Genomic DNA, 19,667 nt, shown 5'->3' with positions numbered 1-19,667 from the left:
AAAACCCTCTGCACCCCAAGCTCTCTCCCTCCCTCAGTATTCCCAGACCTTTATGGCTCACCAGCCGGAAGGCAGCTCTTGTAAAGCAAACTATGCAAGGGGTTGGGGGAGAAGGTTTATTATTGCAGCAGATACAACCACAAGTTGTAAGAAATAAGGCAGTCCTACAGGAGACGGGGGTTCTGGTGCTCTGCCTGGTTGTGTCCCCAGGCCCAAAACTGTGGAGGGAGGGATGGGGACCCAGGCTGCCCAGAGAAGCAGTGGGTGCCCCATCCCTGGAGGTGCTCAAGGCCAGGTTGGCTGGGGTCCTGGGCAGCCTGAACTGGTGGGGGGCAACCAGCTCACAGCAGGGGAACAGAACTGAATGAGCTTTAAGTCACTTCCAACGAAAGCTGTTCTCTGATGATTCTATGATGATGTTTGATGGTTGTGTTGCCCTCCAGTCCATCTCAGTGCTGTGTATCTCACCCAGAGATACCGTGTATTTTACCTTCTTTTCTCCTCTACCTATTTCTCCAGCAGCTGCGCTTTGGGCTGCCTTTATTCTCCTCTTGGCCCCAAGGAGGGGACATCCCCTTGCACAGCTGTCACCGAGCCTGGTGCAGAGCAGGGACCCTCAACCATGGATGGACAGAGAGATGGACAACCCCAGAGGGACAACCATATCTGTGCCAGGTTGGGGATGTGGGTATGCAGGCAACGTGGGCTGTGGGATGTGGGTACATGAAGGTGAAGCGTGCTGGGGGCAATTTGGGGCCGGGGTTCTCCCGCTCACGGTCAGTCCTTCTTGAAAGCCGGGCTGTAGAGGTTGGCGTAGTAGGCCCGGCTGTACATGGCCTCGGGGCTGAAGCGGTAGGAGCCCTCGCTCACACGCCGGCTGTAGGGTGTGAAGGCCGATTTCCGCGGCACAGCCTCGGGCTCCAAGGCTGAGGTGCGGTACAGGTTGCTGCGTATGAAGAGGGGGTCCTCCAGGCCCAGGAAGGACAGCGGGTGGTGGCCGCGGTACAGCCGCCAGTCCCCCCTCAGCTGGGCCTTCTCCTCGGCGCTGCCGGCCTCTGGCTTGCTCTCCTCCTCCTTCTGCTCGGCCTCAGGGCCCGTCTTGCTGCCCCGTGCCGCCGCCTCACACTTGGACTGCCTGCAGAGCTGAGGGCTGGGCTGAGCACAGGGATTCTCCCTGGGGAGACTTTGGGATGGGTGGTTTGTCCCCATGGAGGCCCTCAGAGCAGTCCTGGGGGAGCAGGTTGGGGACAGGCAAAAAAGGGATGGGCGGAAGAAAGGGAGGGGATGTGGTCCCAGCATGACCCTCTGCCTCCCCTTTATGAGGGGAGAGTGGACCAAAAGGGGTTTTGCTGGAGATGAGCGGGACCCAGTCCCTGTGTGTCCCCAAGGTGCTGGGATGCACTCACCGGCACATAGCTATACAGGCTGCCCAGCAGGTGCTTAGGGGCACTGATGAGGGTCCCCCCAAGAGCATCTACCGTCTCCAGGGCCCTGGAAAGCCTGCGGGGCGTGAACAGAATCAACCCCTCTGCTGCATCCCAGGCCACAGCGGGGACCTTCTTCACGCTGGAGATGCCGGAGACGCAGGCGCTCTGCAGGTTGTGAGCCACGCTGCCCACCAGCCCGAGGCCATCCCCTGCCTGCAGATAGAAAACAACGTCACTTATGGCAGCCCCCCCAGCCCGCTGGGACCCTGCATTTCTGCTGCAAGTAAAGGCAAGGGGCACTGACCCCGACCTGCAGCTTCCTGTGCTTGTGTCCCAGCGGAGCTGCTACTGCCAGGGAAAGTCCTCCAGCCCTTGTGCTGTCAGCAGGCCCCCCCCCACCTCCACCCCCCCGCCCAGGGTCCTCCTGCTCACTGCTGGGACCATGGTGGGAGTACGTTTGGTGCTGAGACCCCAAACCGACAACAGGGAGCTAGGTGCTGTTTTGGGAATTGAAGCACTGCCTAGTCCAGAGACTGCTGCAGCCCTGTGTGGGAGTTCAGGGCTTTTTCTCCTAAGGACTGAGCCAGAGATGCTGGTCGCTGAGTCCTTTGGATTGCACCCAACCCCTGGGAGAATGCCAGAAGGGGAGTGCATTGATTTGGCTTGTTGAAGAAGGGAGAAAGAACATGGTAGAGTCGGGATGATGCTCTAGGGTGACCCCATACCTCCATTTTTCCATACCTCACTGGCATGGTTGTCCTCCTTCTTCTCTGCCTTCTCCTGCTTCTGCTCTGGGACCCTACTCTGCCGCCAGCTGCCTGCGATGCTTTGTCTCTCACTGTGGCTCCGTGGCACTGTGGGTGGGCTTGGCTTAGCCAGGCTGCCCTGCAGGGGGGATAGAAACCAGTTCTCTGGGTGAGTCCCGGGACCCAGGGCTTTGGGACAGGCTGGGACTCACCAGGATGGGGATCCAGACGACCAGCTCCTGCCCTTTGGCTTTGGCACGCTGGAGGTTCTGGGCGGTGTGCTGGTAAGCACGGTGGGAAGCGGTGCTGACCAGGGCTGCGATCCTGCCCAGGGTGCTGGGAGCACTGCTGGGAGCACTGGGAGCGCTGTGAGCCCTGTAAGTCCTGGACCGCTGCTGGGAGACCTTCGTTGCTGGCCCACAGGTCTGCTTGGGCTTCTGATCTAAAGGCAGAACTGCACAGGGCGAGTATGGGGTGTTACAGCCTGGTGGGACAGCCCTGCACCAAGATCCTCCTCTTCCCACCTGTACCCCATCAACGAGGCCCCACCTCCATGGGGCCAGCCTTGGGTGCCTCCTCCACCCCAGCAGACCCCTGCCCTACCAGGACATCCCTCTGCAGACACCTCAAGGTGATCTGGGCACCAGTACTACCTGCTTCCTCCTCCTCTTCTGGCAGCAGGTACTCCATCAGCTTCTCCAGCCCACCCAGGGCCGTGTCCATCCCAGCGGCCACCATCTGGCTCACCGAGTTGCTCCTTGTGTACCTTGCTGTGGTCTCCACGGTGCTCTTGGTTGTCTCATAGCCTCCCACTGCCAGCCCCAGGATCTTGCCCATGGAGTTGCCAATGGTGCTTTTGGCAGTTTGGATGGGGGTGGAGATGGTGTCCTTCAGTTTGGAGGCAAGCTGAAGGCAGAGAGATGGAGAAGAGTCCTTCTTGTGTGCTCTGGGTAGCACAGGGCAGCTGGAGGGACCATGGACCATACAAGAAGATATCCTCAAGAGTGGCAGAACAATTTCCTGTAGCCTGGGCTGGAGGTAGCCAGCTATATAGGACATTGCTGGCCTATATTCAGGAGCAATCCAACCACACCTGTGGCCAAGTCCTTGCTTTGAGGTGCCGTGGGGAAGCCCCTTGCCATCACTGGTGGCCAAGTGGGAAGCAAAACCAGGGTCTGGCCCAGAGGAGAAGTGCTGTGGGCTCCACAGACGGGGTTGGAGGGTCCCAGAGGCTGCAGCTTTCCCACCCATGACTTACCTTCTCAACGGGATACTGAAGGGCTGGGATCTTCTCCTCCAGGTGGTCCAAGCCCCGACATGCCAAGTTGTTGGCCATAGTGACTGCCTTGGGCAAAAGCATGAGAGCAAGGTGGTGATTAAGGCTGGGGGCTGTGCCAGGGGTGAGCGCAGGCGCTGTACCACTATTAGGTACCCCCGCCACATCCCTCCTGGTGGCGGTGTTGTACGGACTCACACTGGGGCTCCAGCCTGCGCACCACAGGCTCCACGCTCCACATGGCCAAGGCGCTGGCACCCTTCACGCCCTGCTCGTAGACCTCACACACTGAGGCCACAAGCGGGTGGACTTCTTTGGTGCTGGTGTAGGTCCGCTGCAGGCTTTCGCAGGTTGAGCTCACCACCGGCAGCTGCAGGACCCGCTGCAGCACGTTCTCCTGTGCATCAGATGGGGTCCAGTTAGAGGCCAGCCAGCAGCCACTCCCCAAGAAAATCTGAGTGTGCCTTCATGGCCCGACTGGACTGAATCTGCGTGTTCAATAAGGAAAATACATCTCCTGCTGATTTTATCTTGACATGGAGCCAGCTGACCCAGAAATCCCGCAGATAAGTGACCCCAGTGGCTGTAGTTGTGCTCGCAGCTGTGCATTGCTGGAGGTTTGTGGTCCACCATGGGGACAAAGGTGAAGTACAGGCACTGCTGATACAGTGCTGAGGGCTCCTATCAGATCAAGGTTACCTTTGTTGATTTTCAGATATTTAATTTCAGGCATGTGAATGGTTATCCCTTAATGGTTGCTCTGCATTATTACAAGCAAAGATAACACACAAGACAGCATGGTATGAGCTATTCCCCTCCTCTGCCCTTTCCTCTCCCTCTCCCCGCACTCACCTTGGCCCTTCCGTTCTGCAAGGGCTGATTCTTCTTCACCGTCATCGTGCCACGTCTTCCTGCAAAGCAAAGTGCAGAGCCGCAGACCGTGCCGTGAGGTCTGAGCCGGGCTGGAGCTCAGAGCACGATGTGCAGGGGCTGGGCAGGGCCACGCAGCTCCCTTGGGTGCTGTGGTTGTGGCATTGCCCAAGCTTTGACTTTTTACCAGTTAAACCCTAGAGTCAGTGCTCCACACACTCCTCCTCTGCTGGAGCCCCTCAGCAGCCTGTCCTCGCTCGGGTCCTGTGCCTGGGGTGTGTGGTGCTGGGGCACTACTACCCCCCAGGCCCCACCTCCAGCCTGGGCTGGGCTGGGGGGGGCATGGGTTGCTGAGGAAACTGGGCAAACAGCTCCCCAAAGGCTCTCATCTTGTGGGATGGATGGCTGCAAAATCATCCCTGTATGTTAAGTGAGGAGATGATGAATGCAGCAGAGATTAAGACCTGCCTGTGTTTGTGCAGCACTGTGGCCATGCACCAAGACCTGGCAGAAGAGGAGGAAGAGGCATAGCAAGTGTGGGCATGCAGCTTGTGTTTGGTGCAGCACAGAGGAGGGAGTTGAGGGAGGGATGGAAATGTGGCTGTAGCCAAGCAGCAGGACAAGGGAGTAAAAGGACTTGGAATGGGGATGAGCAGGAGCACTTTCCCTTACCAGTAACAAAGGAAGGGTCTGTCAGCACAGGGAACACACACCTGGCTGGGAACCTTACTTACCTGGACCAGCAGGACAGGAACATGGGCATTGTTCCGTGGGAGGAACAGGCTGCCCAGGGAGGTGGTGGAATCACCGTCCCTGGAGGTGTTCAAGAGCCGTGGGGACGTGGCACTGAGGCTCGTGATCAGTGGGCATGGGGGTGTGTGCTGATGGTTGGATGAGATGATCCTAGCGCTCCGTGACTCCTGGAAGAGCCTGGGCTTGCCCACAGCCCTGCACTAACGGGCTCACCCCTGGGTGGAGGCACACGGCTGTCCGTCATCCTCTGGCACAGCGCTGAGGTGCTTCAGGGCTCTCCAGACAGTGGGACAAAGGGCAGTAGGCTGCTCATGGGTCTGATCTCTTGGCCGTGGTGAACGGACATGACACCAGGGGCCGTGCCAGCCTTCCCTCTGCCCGGTGCGAGCAGGGATCCGCAGACAGCACAGCCTCTGCCCTACTCTGTGCCCATCCCCGCCCCTTCCCATGGGGCACTGCCTTCCCCGTCAATTTCTTTAGTGTTTTATTTTACTTAAATTTCAAACCACATTGCCTGCATGATTTAATTCTCCTTTGTGGCAACGTATATGTATTACCGCTTGGGTGGATTAGAGACTAATTTATTGCCTTCCACTTGACAGAAAACCTTCCACACACCCTCCCTCAGTCACCTTTCCTCTACAAAACGGCTCACGTGATCCCTCCCCTGAGATGTTGGTTTTTAGACCTTTGATTGCTCCTGCTGCTCACCCGGGAATGCTGAGTGGCTCACTCTTCCTGAAATATCACGCCAAGCACAGTGTTAACATTAGGAAAGCCTTGTCTGTGAGTAGATTACTTATCTCACTTACCACTCTGCTGTTAATTGCTACTATTATGAAATGTGTATAGGAGCAGTCATTCAGAAGGAGAGTCTTGCTAAATCACTGCTGAATGCAATGCTTTGTACATTGTTCAGGGAACGACATTTTGGAGCTTTCACGTTTGCAAAGCTCTTGCTGCAGGGGATAGGAGTTAGCAGTAAGCTACCAGCAAGAGCTCGTTTTTACTGGTTATCCCTTCTCCATCCCTCCCCATCTCAGCTGGAGATGTTATCCTTCGCTCTCTGCCCTGAACAGGTATTCATCATTAAACATCTGCAACAACTTCAGAAATCTCTTCAGAAATCTCTTCTTCAGAATCTCTTTTCCCCATCCTCAAAGTCACACACAGATGCAGTGTTATACGCATCAAAGTTTATTGCTTGTGTTCAAACGGCTCTCCTTATTCCAGCTGTTGTATTAGAAACATACACAGAAAAGGCACTAAAAGGATTTTCTCCACTTGATTACAATTCTATGGCTTCAGTCACATTACATTAAGGTACTTTAAATTGCTAGCCCCCAGCTGGGGAGCAGAAAGGCAGTATTAGTGCTTAAAATCCAGTAAAGTTACTCCTGTATGCTCTGACCTGTGTTATGCCAAATGGGACAGGTAAGGCTGAGACAGGCTGAAAATTCATCACCCCATCTCCCAGGTTAAGTCTGTACTTGCTGAGCCATCCCAGCTCCTCCAAGAGGAACAGCAAAGACTGGTTTGTGACTTTGCAGTGTTTGCTTGGCACATGGGCAAGAAACCACCCTGCTCCCTCTGCAAAGCACAGAGAGCTGTATCTAGCCAGGGCCACATCAGTGTCTGAATCCATTCCCCCTCACCTATGAACTACATGGGAAAAGGAATCAGTCTGCAAACCAGCGTAAGATCTGTTTTGTATCCAAGAGGTCCCCTGAGAGGAATTCATGTGGTTTCTTGCAAGAAGATAAATTCTGTGGGCTAAGGGTGGCCAGAGCTCTGTTGCCAGATCGCCAAGACTCCTCTCCTTTCCTTATGGGATTGCTGACACTGGGATAATGATCAAATCTGACCAAGGGAGGGATGGGCTGCACAGTGCCAGCAGCTCAAAGGCACATGGACTGAAGAAACAAAGAAATGACAACAAAAAACCCAACTGTTAAACAAGTATCAAGAAAAAGCCCTTGAATACAACACATCCATTATGGCCTGAACTGCAGCGTGCTCTACTTTTAGTGCTATTCATTCCCATATTAAAAAGAAGAGCTGCTACAGGCCACGTTTGGTATTCAGACACACTTAATTACCCTGCTCAGCAACCCCTATTTGCAACACTTCGTTGGCAGCCTAACACTTCAGATTCAAAGTGGAAGTAATTCCAAGCACGACCACAATGACTTAAGGTAAACTGGGGCACTGCATTACCATGCCTGCTCAATTCCACAGCCTCCTCCTGTAATAAAGGAGACCAGCACCTTTTAATTTCTGTTTACAGAGAGTATCAGAAATAATAAGAGAGTACATTGGTCCTGGTTAGGATAATCTCTATTCACATCTCCTGACAGATTAAACAAGCAGCACTTGCAGTCAGAAAGCAACAGAACACACAGGCCGAGCTCTGATGAAGAAAAGCGATAATTTTGTGTCCTATACGATGTGCAAATTTTTCTCAAGATGGTGTTAGAACTGGTACTCCACAAAGGCAGAAGCAACAATGACTGCACACCATGCAAGCTGTTAGACAGCTGGACACAGCATTTCTCCTCTAACCTAGCTCACCCTGCCAGGCAATCATTCCCAGCTAGAAAACTGAAGAGCAGTTATGCAGTCACAGGGCAATCACAAGGCATTTTCAAATGGTAGAACCAGTGAGGGAACACACAAGAAATCTTGCTGTCATAATGGAAGCATAAAGAGGACCAAGAAAGAAAATCCAAAATGTGAATGCCCAAATCCAGGTAATAAGCTTCTCTTCTCAAGGACATTCTGATATATGATCAAATCCGACTCCATTCCCCTCCCTCCAGGAGCTTACACAACTGGAAACACCCTTGCAGCTTTTCTGACTTGACAAGCTCCCAGAGGGCCTTTTCTCCTTAAGTGCAGGTTCCAAAGCTCCTTATTACACTGGACATTTTCAAGTAAAATTAAAACAGCAGAACAAGCTGCTTATCACACTGTCATTAATGTAAAATTGTTCCACTTGGAATCACAGGAATTAAGGTGTGGATGTAATGGGAAATGTAGTGCTTATGACAGGTTCCAGATTCACAGCTTCACCGCACGCAGATCCTTACAAATCACAGCATTAGCAGCAATGAGACCAGCTTTTCCCACACGCTTTTCTTCACCAAAATCCTCAGCCACGGCCTGCTGGAACAGTTAGTTGGTGGCCAACCCATCTTGGCTTATATTATCAAAGGAAAAGAAGGTTTTGATTTCCTGGGACGTAAGTTGGCACTCACCAGACTGCAGCTCCAGAGTCACAGATCACTGAGAGGTCAGGTGATACCACTTTTCAGTTATCATCAAACCATTGCCTACAGAAATCGGAATCCAGCAATCCAGTCCCATCAGAACACTCAAGCTTTACTTTAGGCCATCTAACCACACTTCCTAACTTGCCTGAACACACTGTGGAAAATTTGGCTATAGGAACCTTTGATTGGTGAATTCTAGCTTTCCTGTGTAAACATGATTAGTTATGAGTCATACACATACTACAGTAGTCTAGGCAGCTATTTCATAAGCTGTATTAAAATATAGGAGCATCAGTATTTCCTTCTCTAGCAGCCATGTTCCAAGTCCTCTTTCTGTTTGTGCAATGTTACTCTGCCTTCTTCCATCTTCACTCCACTGGGCCGCAAACTCATCTGCAAAGACACAGGGAAGGACAGAGGGCAGAAGTCACTTATTCAGAGGGAAAAAAACTCATCTTGAGGTTAAAGTGAGACATCTTCATTTTTAAAGTGCCATACGGAGAATAAAAACCCGTCAGAAGATCAAAGCTGCTGGCTCACTGCACACTGAGCAGTTCCTCTTACGTCACTCTTTCAGCTTCAGATGTGGGCTTGCTAGTGTGAGGATCCCAACCAGAGAGGAGAGGAGCCCACAGAAACCAATCACGCCTGGATTGGTTTTGTAGATCCCCAGCGTATCCAACGGACCAGAGAGATCACAGAGGTTCTTCACCACGTCTAGCAGCAGAGGAGGATGACTTCTGAGTATCTGAAAGAGCAGGAAGAGAAAACCATGCAAACCATTCCATTTGGAAGAGTTTAGTTCCTGATTTTGTTTGTCCCAGCAGCAGTTCTTCATCTTTTCTTCCTGTACAGCTTGTTCCAGCCTCCAGGAGACCTCATACCAATCCCTGGCCAGGTTCATCAGCAGTGAGAAGTAGTAGCACTTGGTGGCCCAGTTCTGCCACTTTGCCTTATTGATGTCAGATTGGAGTCCAACACTCTTCAACCACAGCACCGTGTCGCAGAAGAAGTACAGGGCACGGGTCAGGTTGGAGGCTGTCAGGCAGATGCGAGGCAGCACTTCGGGAAGCTCGGTAGTTTTCCTGGCTGCTACCAAGGCGTGCACCACGTTGCCCAGCCGGAACACTGCAAGAAACACCACAAAGGTTAGAATGGCTATTGCAGGGGCACAGCTCCGTGCACAGCTTGGAATGTCACTGCCCCATGTGTCCATTTCAAAAACTTAACAGGCTTTGAGCACTGGTATGTTTAAACAGCTCCTGCCATATGGAAAATGGTGAAATTGTGCCTCCCCAGCCATGAATTTGTCACATAGCTCCCTGCAAACAGGAGCAGTATATTCCATTTCAAGCCATACCACAAGACAAGCCGGATTTCATCCCTTGCACAGCCTGGGTTTCACCCCATGAATGTTAATACAGTGCTATGCAAAATACTTTTTATAACCTGCTGCACTGCAACAGTGGCAGATGTTGGCAGCACCCAAGGGTTAGTGGAACTGCAAGGCTCTGAATTTAGGCCTGAAGTCTGTTAGAGATTTGTTTTGCAAGAGAATTGATTAAGCAAGAGAATTACAGCTATGCTGACACTCTCCCCTAGAAATTATGATCCTCCAGACCTAATTGGAATAATAAATCTAGGGTAGTGTATTAAGTTAGTGCATTACCCTCTGGAAATTGTTCTGGAATTGAGCAATTGACAAGTAGGTGTAAGGTCATCCAGAAAGCAAACTGCAAACGCAGCAACGGCACAAGCGTAAGGGGAGCAAGTGGGACACAGGACAGAAGGATGCATTCAAGTCAGAGCGTGAGGAAAGTATGGAATGGTGCATGACTGCGCTCCCAGAACTGATTAATGTCATTCTGGCCCTATCGATTCTGGCTGGTTAAGGCAGGACTGTGGGCAGTTCTGGGAATACACTGACAGGGGTTCTGCGGCCGAAGGAAAGCACCCGAGGCCAGGAGCTGTTCGGATGGAAGGAGCACGCGGGGAAGGACTCCTGTGCACATCGGTACTTACTTTTACGGCCAGAGCTCATGCTAGATTCCAGCTGCCTGAGTTTCAGCACCAGCTTCTCGTTATCAGCATTACGCTCAATGACATAGCTAAGCAACATGCATGTGTACTGAGTGGCTCTGGAATGGAAAAACGAGGAAAATGGCACACGGGTGAAACGCGGACAATTCGCAAGGGGGGCAGGAGAGGAGCAGAGCGGCTGCGGGAGCCGGGGCGGCAGCTCTTGGGGACGGGATGGAGGACGGGCACGGGGAGGCCCGGGCGCAGCGAGGGCAGAAAGCGTCTGGGAGCCCCGAGGAAGCCGGGATGGTGCCGAGCACCCCAGCCCCGCACTCACCGGAAGAGCCTCTCCCTCCCCTGGCTGCGGTTGGTGAACTCCACGAAGCCCTGCATGGCGGTGGCAGCTGGGCACCCCGGGCGCTGCGCGACCGCTCCGCTCCGCCCCGTCCCACGGCGGAACCCTCCGCTCCGGAGCGCGTTTCCGGCCGGGCGGCGCCACCATCGTCGTTACCATGGCAACCGATAAACGGCGGGGCGGGGGCAGGCGGTGTCACCGTTAAAAGGGTCCGCCCAGGTACAACCGCCCGGTAACGCCGCGCGGGGGCCGCCAGCTGGGCATCGTTTGCGTTCGTTGGGTTGATTCACCTTTCGGTTGGGTTTATTCACTGCGGAGGTTCTTTTCTTTTTCTTTTCTTTTTTCTTTCTTTTATCTCCTTTCTTTTTTCCTTTTCTCTCTCTCACTCTTTTATGTGTAGCCCCCAGTATTTGCATGGCTGATGTCCCCACACCATGAGTAATGCATGCAACAAGCAGAAATGAGCTGTGTCTAACAGGTTTGCCTACACTGCGAGGAACCCGCTTCCCACTTAGAGCTCATAAATCACCTTTCTCTTTTCCCCCATTACCTCATGAATGCAGATACCGTGCGGCTCCTTGTTTTGCGTCTCCTCTGGTAGCAGCATCCGTGCTGTGTTTTGCATCTGGAAAGGCAGAAGGATGTCTGTGCACGTCGGGCAGCATCCCCCGGAGATTCTTCTGCCATCTGAGTGGGACTGGAGGAGGATGAGGAGGATTTCTTCCTGCAGGATCCCGACTGGCTATGTGATGTGGCACCTCAGCCCCTCAGGGTGGTCAGCCAAGAAGTGCTGTTGGTCTTTGACAGTCGTTAAGAGGAGGGAGGCACTCCGAGAAGCATAAAAATGAAAGGTTCGGCCCACCAAGAGCTTTCCCACAGCTGAATTCCAGGTACAGAGCCCCTCAGAGCAAGGAGGGCACTAATTACCTTAGCAGTATTTCTAGAGAATATCTACTGAGTTGATTTTGCAGCCTTCCGTCCATCACCTTCCTGAGAACACACCACCACTCCGCTGATCCACTGCAATTTCTTGGCTTGCCTGACAGGTTCTGCTTCTCACTCATCTATCACACCTCTCTGAAAAGAGAGAAGCAGATGCTAAACAGCACTAAATTCACCTTCTGCTTTTCTGCCTGGCTCCGCCCTTGCTTGCTCAGGAGAAGGTAATTAGTAGCATACAAATGAGCGAGCTGAGGATTGTGTTATGGTGAATACTCTGTATGAGAAAGGGGCTGCTCCTGTGGGCCATGGGAGCATTCGGAGCAGATGTGCTGCCTGTCCTATCTGTCCCCTGCCCAGGGAGGTGGTGGAGTCACTGTCCCTGGGGATGTTTGAGAGCCGTGGGGATGTAGCGCTGAGGGACGTGGTCAGTGGGCATGGTAGGGGTTGGCTGACAACTGGACTCATAGGTCTTTTCCAGCCTTAATGATTCTACAGTCTTCACGTGGCAGCATCCAGGAAGCTGTGCCTGCTGCTGGTCAGATGTGCTTATCTTTTCCCTTTCTTGGTAGGTAACTGGGACAGCCAATTGCCTGGCAGTATCTGGAAAATACAGCTTTGTTGGTCTGTCCGTGGGTCTGGCTGCCTTCAGGATGTTTGACTGTAAGCAGGTCAGTGCTTGGGATACAGTCAAAGCAGAGCTTCGTGCTGTCAGCTCCTCAGATTTAGGGAATGAATGCCACTCTGCACTTGCTGTGGATGAAATGGGTGAGCGGGACATGGGTTTCCCCACCCTGACTGGTGGGTAGCTGTGCTCTGGAGCTGAAGAGTTGGCAGCTGCTTTATGGAAGAGTGCTAAATCAGGAAAAGCGTGAGTGTGGATAACAGGTTTCCTAGAAAGCCCTGCAAAGAAAGGTGTTAGATAACAGGTTGTAGGGTGATAGAGTGGCCCTAGGGCCTTGGGATTAGAAAAGGGTGTGGGTTCGGTGTCCTGACTGGGACAGCAGAGGCAGATGTGGAGCTGAGGCTGAAGTGCAATGTATTTTAGGAATACATCGGACCAGACAGAAAGAAGCATTGCTAGGTGTGACCTCTCGCCTCTGCTTTGTTTCAGCATCTGTAATTGCACGGTCCTGTGGTAAATAGGTTTGTTTCTTGATTCATTTGAAACCTGTCATTTCTGGCGGAGATAGCTTTCAAACTCCATTATCCATCGCTGTGTACAATCGAGTGCTTGCTGGTGTTGACATAAGGAAGCCAATGAAAGTTTATTGCTGGAAGCAGTGGGATATTCTTCCATGTGCCCAGGAAAAGAATATAGCCCTGTTCACACCCCAGCACATTGTAACAGCCCTCTCTCAAGAGCACGGCTGCCATCTGTTCACTTTCCTTCTGCTGCTTCTGTGTTTCCATTCCAGGGCTTGTCTGGCTCTTCTGCTTTCACAAGGAAAGCTTGCTGCTCATTAAAATCCTAAATGAGGTGGTAAGTACTGAGTCAGTTACCATCACCATAGTATAGCTTGGGTTGGAAGGGACCTCAAAATCATCCAGTTCCAACCCTTCTGCTGCAGGCAGAGTTGCCAGCCGCTAGACACTGGTCAAGGGCAGGTAAATAATGTCATGAAGAGCACTAATTGCCCATGACAGAGTTTCCAGAGGTCAGCAGAGAGCCTATTCACTAAGCCAGGAGCAAGCAGGTAGTTTTGTGATGTGATGTACACTCTCTGAGTGCCAAACTCATTTCTGAATGCCAGCATCCCAGAGATGTATCTGCAGCAAAAGCAGCTGCTGGAGGTCTCTGACATTGTCCTATATGGACCAGAGGAATGAGCCTTCCTTTAGCCTAGTCTCAGGGAAGTGATTCCCACTGCTTTTCTAAGCATTCTAGATTCCCTGTGATCCTGTTTCTAATCTTCCCAATTCCTCCTCCAGCTTAGAGAGTTGCTTCTGCCACTCCTTGTCCTCTCCAAAAGGCCTGAAGTGGATCAGCACTGATCCCAAAATTTGGCCGACTGGAACAGGTCATGCAGTTCCTAGTGCCAGAAGGCTCAGTGAAGCAGCTTTCCCTCCTGTGGTGCTCGTGGGACTCTGGGAGGCTGAGCTGGAGGCTGTGATGTCAGTCTCAGTCATGCATATGAAGCCTTAAGTGGGAGGAGAGGTGGGCTGCATGAAGTTTGCAGGGATTTCATACTTTAGAAAATAGCACGTGTTGTTTTAAGGATGTAAGATAGCAGAAGCTGCTTGCTTGAGAGACCTTTCCTCCTTGCTTCCAGTTGCTCAACAAGGTTTCCCAAGGCACGCAGCTCAAAAGTTTGGCTGGAGGTCTCCTGATTGCCTAAGGATTCCTGGCTGAAGGAGACAAGGAGAAAGCTCCAAAGCCGAAGCAGGGCTGGCTTTCAGGGAGAAGAGGTTAAGCTGGACATCTGCAGTACAAAACAGTTCCCTCCTCTCTGTGCTATTTCTTCTTATACCCTCTTGCCTACAGCTCTTTCCCCAAGCCTTGCCCGTGCAGACCGTGACAGCAAGATACAGGCTGAACGAGTCTGACAGCCCAGGGGGATGTGTCTTTGCAGCTGCTCCAGCCACCCAGCCCACACTGCACGAGGCCTTTGTGCTACTGGGACACGCGTACTTTCGCAGGACACACTTTCCAACAAGATTCCTTTGGTCCCAGGGTCAGCATTCCTGCTGCCCCTCCCTGAAACTGCCAGCTCCTTTCCCAGCAGGATTGCCCCATCTGAGGAGGCCCTGTGCAAGGGCATTCCCAGAGCTTCTCCCTTGTGTCACTCGGGGAAGGTGAAGGAGCAGGCAGGGAATCAGAGCTGGTACCTCCACTGGAGGGTCTGGCCTGGGTAGAGACAGTGGCTTGAGTTCATGTTTTAGACTGCCTCTGAGAGGAGCCAGGTGGGTTCGTAGCTGAATCCACCCTGGCACAGAGAGCTTGTTGGAACTAACCACTGCCACTTCTGTTCTTTGGCAGGGAAGTCTGGAGCAGCATGGAGACGGTTCTGCAGAAGTGGTAACTGGCCTTGGTGAATGTTCTGGGGAATTTAAAATGCTGAGTCAGTGCTAAGCCTTCTCCCGTGTCACTTTCACCCTGTTAGGTTTCACCTCCATCCAAGTATCTGAGTTTCCACCTCTTCCTTCTCAGACATGGTTGATTATTTAGCCCGACCTGTTCTGTTTAGCCCAGTCCTTGGTGTGTGTTAGTGTGTGGGTGGTGCTGGGGACACAGCAGTGCAGGTCCCCTTAGGATTTCCCATTCCCAGCAAAGCACGCCTATGAACTAAAATCCTAGGCTCCCTGAAGTCAAATCTTTTCTTGCATTCAGCAGTGCTCTGCAACCTTCAGTCCTGCTTCTGCAGCTTTATTTTTTTGTTGAGTCTTCATTTTTCTGTTGCAGGAGTCTCCCGTGTCTGCAAACAAAGCTGATGTAAAGCTGAGTCTCCCAGTGCTGCTGCTGAAAGTGAAGCCACTCAAACCCATTACAGGTCAGAGACTGCTTCTGTACATGGAACACGCAGGTGGCAAAGGAATCTTGGCCCTTCAGTCTACAAAGCAGCCAGAATGGTTTGGTAATGTCCTCCCTCGTCCCTCCCTGTCCTGTCTTTGTAGTTACCTGTAATCCTATAGTGGGAGTTACTTGTTAGCCAACCATCTCACGTGTCACCTTTGTTAGCACAGAATACTTCAGTGCGTCTGGGATCAGGTGTCATGCAGGGAGAGGAGGCTGCTTCCTAGATTCTGGCAACCTGGCAGCACCCTTATCTTGTCACTTTGATCCTAGATTCATAAGAATCTTCTCCCTTACAAAGAGGATGGAGATGGAGCTAACTTTGTACTGAGATGGTGTCAAAATGCCTCAGAAAGGCAAGGTGAGCTGGGTCCTCAGATGGCTTGTCCTAATTTCTCCCTTCAAATATTGGAAAATGGGCTAGTGATATGGAAAGTCTCTTGTGGATATTCTTAATGTTGAACTACTTCTACCAGGAAAACGCAGTGTGGTCCTTTTCAGGACAATGCCTCCCTGAAGATGGGATAGTAAAAGTGCATCTGAGTTCTTCCCCATCTCCATAGTGTCTGTTTCTCCCAGGCTGAGACTCTTCCCTTTATGCTTCTGATCTAAGAATGAATTTCAAAAGCCCTTTGGATGCCTTGAAGAAAATAGACGATGGCAGCATCTGGGTTTGGGACACAGTCACCCGATTGAGGACTCCCAGTGGGAGCAGCAGGAGGCAATTTTCCACAGCACTTGTTGGGGGTATCTGGAGTTGGAGGGTGAGAATGAGAGCAAGGATGAGGTTCCCAGGTGAGCAGGAGTCCCAGTCAGCATTCTGTTCCATGAAACTTCAGTGCGGGACACGTGAAGTGCAGATGGAAGCTTCTGGCTTGGTTCTACTGCTTTCATCCTAAGGTTTCAGGGTAGGGGGCTAGCATCATTCCAGATCCTGTTGCAGTGCTACCTACTTATCAAGGCCTTTCTTTTACGTGTATTTCTTCCTTCCTTACTCAGACATGCTACTTTTCATTTTCTCCTACCCAGCTGGATCCTGTAAATGGGACTGGTCAGGTAATCCAACTGGGCAAAAAGTTGTTGACGTGTGAAGTATGTTACTGCATGACACTGAGCACCAGTTGGAAATCAGTGACTCTGGGTTGGGCTGACTCTGTAAATTCCACCTTCCAGGACAAAAGTCTGGCTTAAATTGTCAACTCTACTCCAGCATGAAGACAAACAAACTTTGCTGCTTGGTTTAAAATAAACGAGGGAGCACATAGGCAAAGTTAAAAAATAAAATAAAATAAAATCACGGGCAAGGGAGGGTTTGTTGTGTTCCAGTTTGTGGGAGCAGTTCTTATAAGTCCTGGCAGGAAAATTATGAGAGCTCTAATGAAAGCTTTCTGATGGAGTTTTGGTGTCCTGGATTGTTCTTTTCCTCATTCCCTGATCTCCTTCCCACTTTTATTGTCCCTTCTGCTTACCAGATGTTCCAGCTGGCACCAGTGTGCACTGGGATGGGAAGCACAATCTCTGCTTTTATTTACTTAAACCGATCATTCAGGGAGAAAGCGGGGAAGAACGTCTTGCTTTCCCTCACAGAGCACTCTGTGGGGTGTGGGAATGCTCAGTGGCCAGTAGCTGTCACTCAGCCAGCTCTTCACTATTAGGGGAAATGAGGAACAAGAGGAGAGCGAATCTGAAAATAGTCTTTTTAATCCCTGCCCAGGTTACCCGCTGTCTGTGACTGCCATTCTAGAGGAACGTCTTGTCCATCGCATCCATTTTCTGCAGAGCACTGCAGCTGCCAGCAACAAGACATTTTGTCCTGGTATAGATTCTGCCTCTCCCATTGTGGAGCTTCTAGCACTGTGTACAGAGAGGAGTTTTTGTGTTTGCTGGGAGTATGCAGGGGCAGGAAATCCAGCATCGTGCTCCTGGCAGGCAGGTGAGGCAGCTTCTGGTAGATCTCGCTCCGAAGGAACGAGGTGTTACAGTGGCTGGGTCCAGCAGGGAGGCCCAGATTTCTTTAGGTAGAGGATTTTCTACTAGCTTCACCGAGATAGCTGTGCCATGCCACACAACTTGGTTTTGCTAGGAGTCAGTCCCAGCCGTGAAATCCAACAGTTATGCCAGAACTACAATTATTCCTGCCCCAGGGCTGGTGTTCAGCTGGCTGGGTCTCTGCCAGGTACCCAGGGCACTTCTTTCTTGTTTCTTCTGTGCTTGACAGAGTAACTTCTACCTGGAAGACAGAATAAGCATTTTCTGCCATCTTTCTATCGACTCTGCTGCTCTGGGGACTGTGGCTTTTTGCTTGCAAGGCAGCCAGGGGACTTGCATCTCCAGCATCAACCCCAGACAGGTTTTGGGTGCTGCTGCCCAGCAGGAAGCAGGCTTTGTTTCCATAGGGAAGGGGATTGGCTGGAACCTCACACCAACCCCTTTGCCACATATTGCCACTGACATTATTACAGCCTGTTGGTATGCAAGTTATGTCAAAGCAGTGGCAAAATCCTGAGTCAGGTGAATGTCTGAGAGGGGGGAGCATAAATTCTCACAGCATGATCTCATGGGTTAGTCTACAAGAATTGCTCAGACCTGACAAGCTTGTATATGTTGGTACATCTCTGCTAACAGTCCTGCACTGTTGCCTCTGACCAAGAGATGAGCAGCAGCAGCAGGCAGATGTGTTGGCACAGAGCAGAGCCAGTCACTGCATCATCCTCATTTCAGCTCCTACCCACTGAAGGAGGCTTTCCCAGAGGAACCAGATTTCCCTTTCAAGTCCTCAGAGAACCTGTCATTGAGGGATGTCACATTTTCTTTCATGATTGGTAAGCACAGAGATAAGTAAGGTAAGTGTGCTATTGCAAGCTATGGTGTCATGTCCATGCAAGGTCTCATCTTGGAGCTTCTGGGCTCTTCTGTGCACTGTGACACAGACATCCGCCTGGGTAAGGTTGATGTTCAACTAACTGCACCCCTGCCAGGCCTCCAGAACGTGTGCCCCTTCCTCCTCTGCCTTCTGTCCTCCCTAGAATAACTCACAGCTGTCAGCCTGGGTGCCTGGGGCAGGCCTCATTCCAGGTAAAGAGAGCGTGCCGGTTCTAGGTGCATTTGTGCAGCATAAATCATAGTGCAAGACTGTCAGATAACGATACTTGCTTAACTGCCTGCCTCTTCCTTTCGTCCCCATAGCCAGGCAGAGCTGGGATCTCTTTGTACCACGCTGCTCCCCTCTATGCCTAGGTTAATTTGATGCTTAAGGAGGTTTGTGTTGTTGGTTTGTTGGCTTGAGAAGCACGCTCGTGCCCGGTGCAGAGCTCAGCAGGTGCACGGAGTTCATGCTGTCACTAGATGGCAATGTGATATCTCTTATTGGGTCACTTCTTCCTTGAATTCTTCACCTGAAGCCAGATCCTCATCAATAACATTCTGTTCATTTTTATCACTAAGCTTTAATTTTCCAGTCTGAAGTGGAACAGATGGGCACAGGTATGACCTTACAGCACTTGTTACCTGGAAGTCTTCCCTAAATTCCTTGTATCCAGAGTGAATCCCGTGGTGTTATCTGGTCAGCTGGGGACAGAAAACTTTCATCCCATCCCACCAGTTCTGTGCCCTAATCTTAAAAAGCTGGAAAGGAGGCTCCTATCTGCATCATGCCAGCGGAAGTGGGAGAATGGCAGGGGCTGTGCTAACGCTCTCCTTCCCTTGCAAGGCAGCAGTGTCTGCTAGGATTCAGGGAGCAGCTGTCTGATACTGGAGTGGATGCAGGCACGAGCAGCTGCCATGGACAAGGAGAGGCAGAACATAAAGGGACAGAAGAAGCTGTAGTCAGCCCTGCATCCTGAGGGCCAGGCTCTGCTCTGTCAAAGGCCTGCAGACCTATAATCCAGCAGAGATATTTTAGCAGCAGCTCTGTTCAAATCCATCCTGCTGCTGTCCAGCTTGGGGCAATTTGTCACACGAACTGTCTGCTTGCTTGCCACAGTGCAGCCACCAGGATCTGCACCCTGCTTCTCTTCTTACCTTCCAGCAGGGCTCGGCTCCTCCTCATCGGGGACAAATGCAGCTGATGGAAGAGTCTCCAGGTAGGAAAGAACTATTACGGAAGTGATAGATCTAACATTTGTGTGCTTCAGCTAAGGATTTGTGCTGGATTTCTGAGTCCTCTCAAAGCCCTGGAACATCAAAGCAATATGGTGTGTTATAATGTCCGTCCTGAATAAAGACTTTTCTCCAATAAATGGCATTTTACCAGGTTCCAGTCTTCTGCCCTTCTTGTTTCTGGGGCTCACCACTGTGCCTCCTCTACTGCTCTGAGCCAGGTGGGCAGGCAGCAGCATCCTTGTGATCAGTCCTGGGCTTTTCAATCCAGGCTGCAGATCAGCCATGAAGATGGGCATCTCCAGAGCACAGCAGGGCAGTGACACTGCGGAGTGACTCAGGCCTGACCTGGGCTGCTCCTCAGCCAGGAGCATGGCCAAACACATAGAGCAGAGGCC

The 19,667-nt window shown here is 51.7% G+C and overlaps 2 protein-coding genes and 1 long non-coding RNA gene across 6 annotated transcripts; 1 reads left to right on the top strand and 2 right to left on the bottom strand.

Annotated features, from left to right (window-relative positions):
• On the bottom strand, positions 80 to 5,880 carry PLIN1 (perilipin 1). Of its 2 annotated transcripts, XM_021407556.1 has the most exons (8): positions 4,302 to 5,880; positions 3,648 to 3,846; positions 3,432 to 3,514; positions 2,827 to 3,079; positions 2,386 to 2,627; positions 2,169 to 2,312; positions 1,407 to 1,640; positions 80 to 1,143 (listed from the first exon to the last, which is right to left on the bottom strand). In XM_021407556.1, exons 1-8 carry the CDS (start codon positions 4,344 to 4,346, stop codon positions 778 to 780), a joined length of 1,566 nt encoding a protein of 521 aa, XP_021263231.1. In that variant the 5' UTR covers positions 4,347 to 5,880; the 3' UTR covers positions 80 to 777. The 2 variants fall into 2 exon arrangements, with proteins under 2 accessions (XP_021263231.1, XP_021263230.1); XM_021407555.1 differs by lacking the exons at positions 3,648 to 3,846; positions 4,302 to 5,880 and having other exon boundaries at positions 2,827 to 3,509.
• Positions 6,254 to 10,874, bottom strand: PEX11A (peroxisomal biogenesis factor 11 alpha). 2 transcript variants are annotated; one of them, XR_002441845.1, is made up of 4 exons: positions 10,701 to 10,874; positions 10,367 to 10,482; positions 8,843 to 9,472; positions 6,254 to 8,737 (listed from the first exon to the last, which is right to left on the bottom strand). XR_002441845.1 is itself a non-coding variant. In XM_021407573.1 (3 exons), the coding sequence occupies exons 1-3, from the start codon at positions 10,754 to 10,756 to the stop codon at positions 8,910 to 8,912; spliced, it is 735 nt and encodes a 244-aa protein (XP_021263248.1). In that variant the 5' UTR covers positions 10,757 to 10,874; the 3' UTR covers positions 6,254 to 8,909. The 2 variants fall into 2 exon arrangements, 1 of the variants encoding a protein (XP_021263248.1); XM_021407573.1 differs by having other exon boundaries at positions 6,254 to 9,472.
• LOC110403845 lies at positions 10,944 to 19,450 on the top strand. Of its 2 annotated transcripts, none has more exons than XR_002441846.1 (3): positions 10,944 to 11,608; positions 11,765 to 11,881; positions 12,230 to 19,450. It is a non-coding gene; the product is annotated as an uncharacterized LOC110403845 (long non-coding RNA). The 2 variants fall into 2 exon arrangements; XR_002441847.1 differs by having other exon boundaries at positions 10,944 to 11,881; positions 12,230 to 12,328; positions 13,076 to 19,449.

Source organism: Numida meleagris, chromosome 9 (genome assembly GCF_002078875.1).
Source record: "Numida meleagris isolate 19003 breed g44 Domestic line chromosome 9, NumMel1.0, whole genome shotgun sequence".
In the NCBI taxonomy this organism is placed as follows: domain Eukaryota; kingdom Metazoa; phylum Chordata; class Aves; order Galliformes; family Numididae; genus Numida; species Numida meleagris.
The sequence above is the reverse complement of the archived record's forward strand: the minus strand, read 5'-3'. Positions and strand labels throughout refer to the sequence as shown.

What these genes read in the sequence shown, in the direction of transcription:
- PLIN1 (XM_021407555.1), bottom strand. Translation starts at nt 3,424, where the DNA reads ATGGGTGGGAAAGCTGCAGCCTCTGGGACCCTCCAACCCCGTCTGTGG. An exon ending in TCGTCTGGATCCCCATCCTG is followed by an intron (nt 2,313 to 2,385) that starts GTGAGTCCCAGC and finishes TCCCCCCTGCAG; the next exon opens with GGCAGCCTGGCTAAGCCAAG. An exon ending in GCCTGTATAGCTATGTGCCG is followed by an intron (nt 1,144 to 1,406) that starts GTGAGTGCATCC and finishes CCCAGCCCTCAG; the next exon opens with CTCTGCAGGCAGTCCAAGTG.
- PEX11A (XM_021407573.1), bottom strand. Translation starts at nt 10,756, where the DNA reads ATGCAGGGCTTCGTGGAGTTCACCAACCGCAGCCAGGGGAGGGAGAGG. An exon ending in GGGAGGGAGAGGCTCTTCCG is followed by an intron (nt 10,483 to 10,700) that starts GTGAGTGCGGGG and finishes TTTCCATTCCAG; the next exon opens with AGCCACTCAGTACACATGCA. An exon ending in CATGAGCTCTGGCCGTAAAA is followed by an intron (nt 9,473 to 10,366) that starts GTAAGTACCGAT and finishes TGTTTCTTGCAG; the next exon opens with TGTTCCGGCTGGGCAACGTG.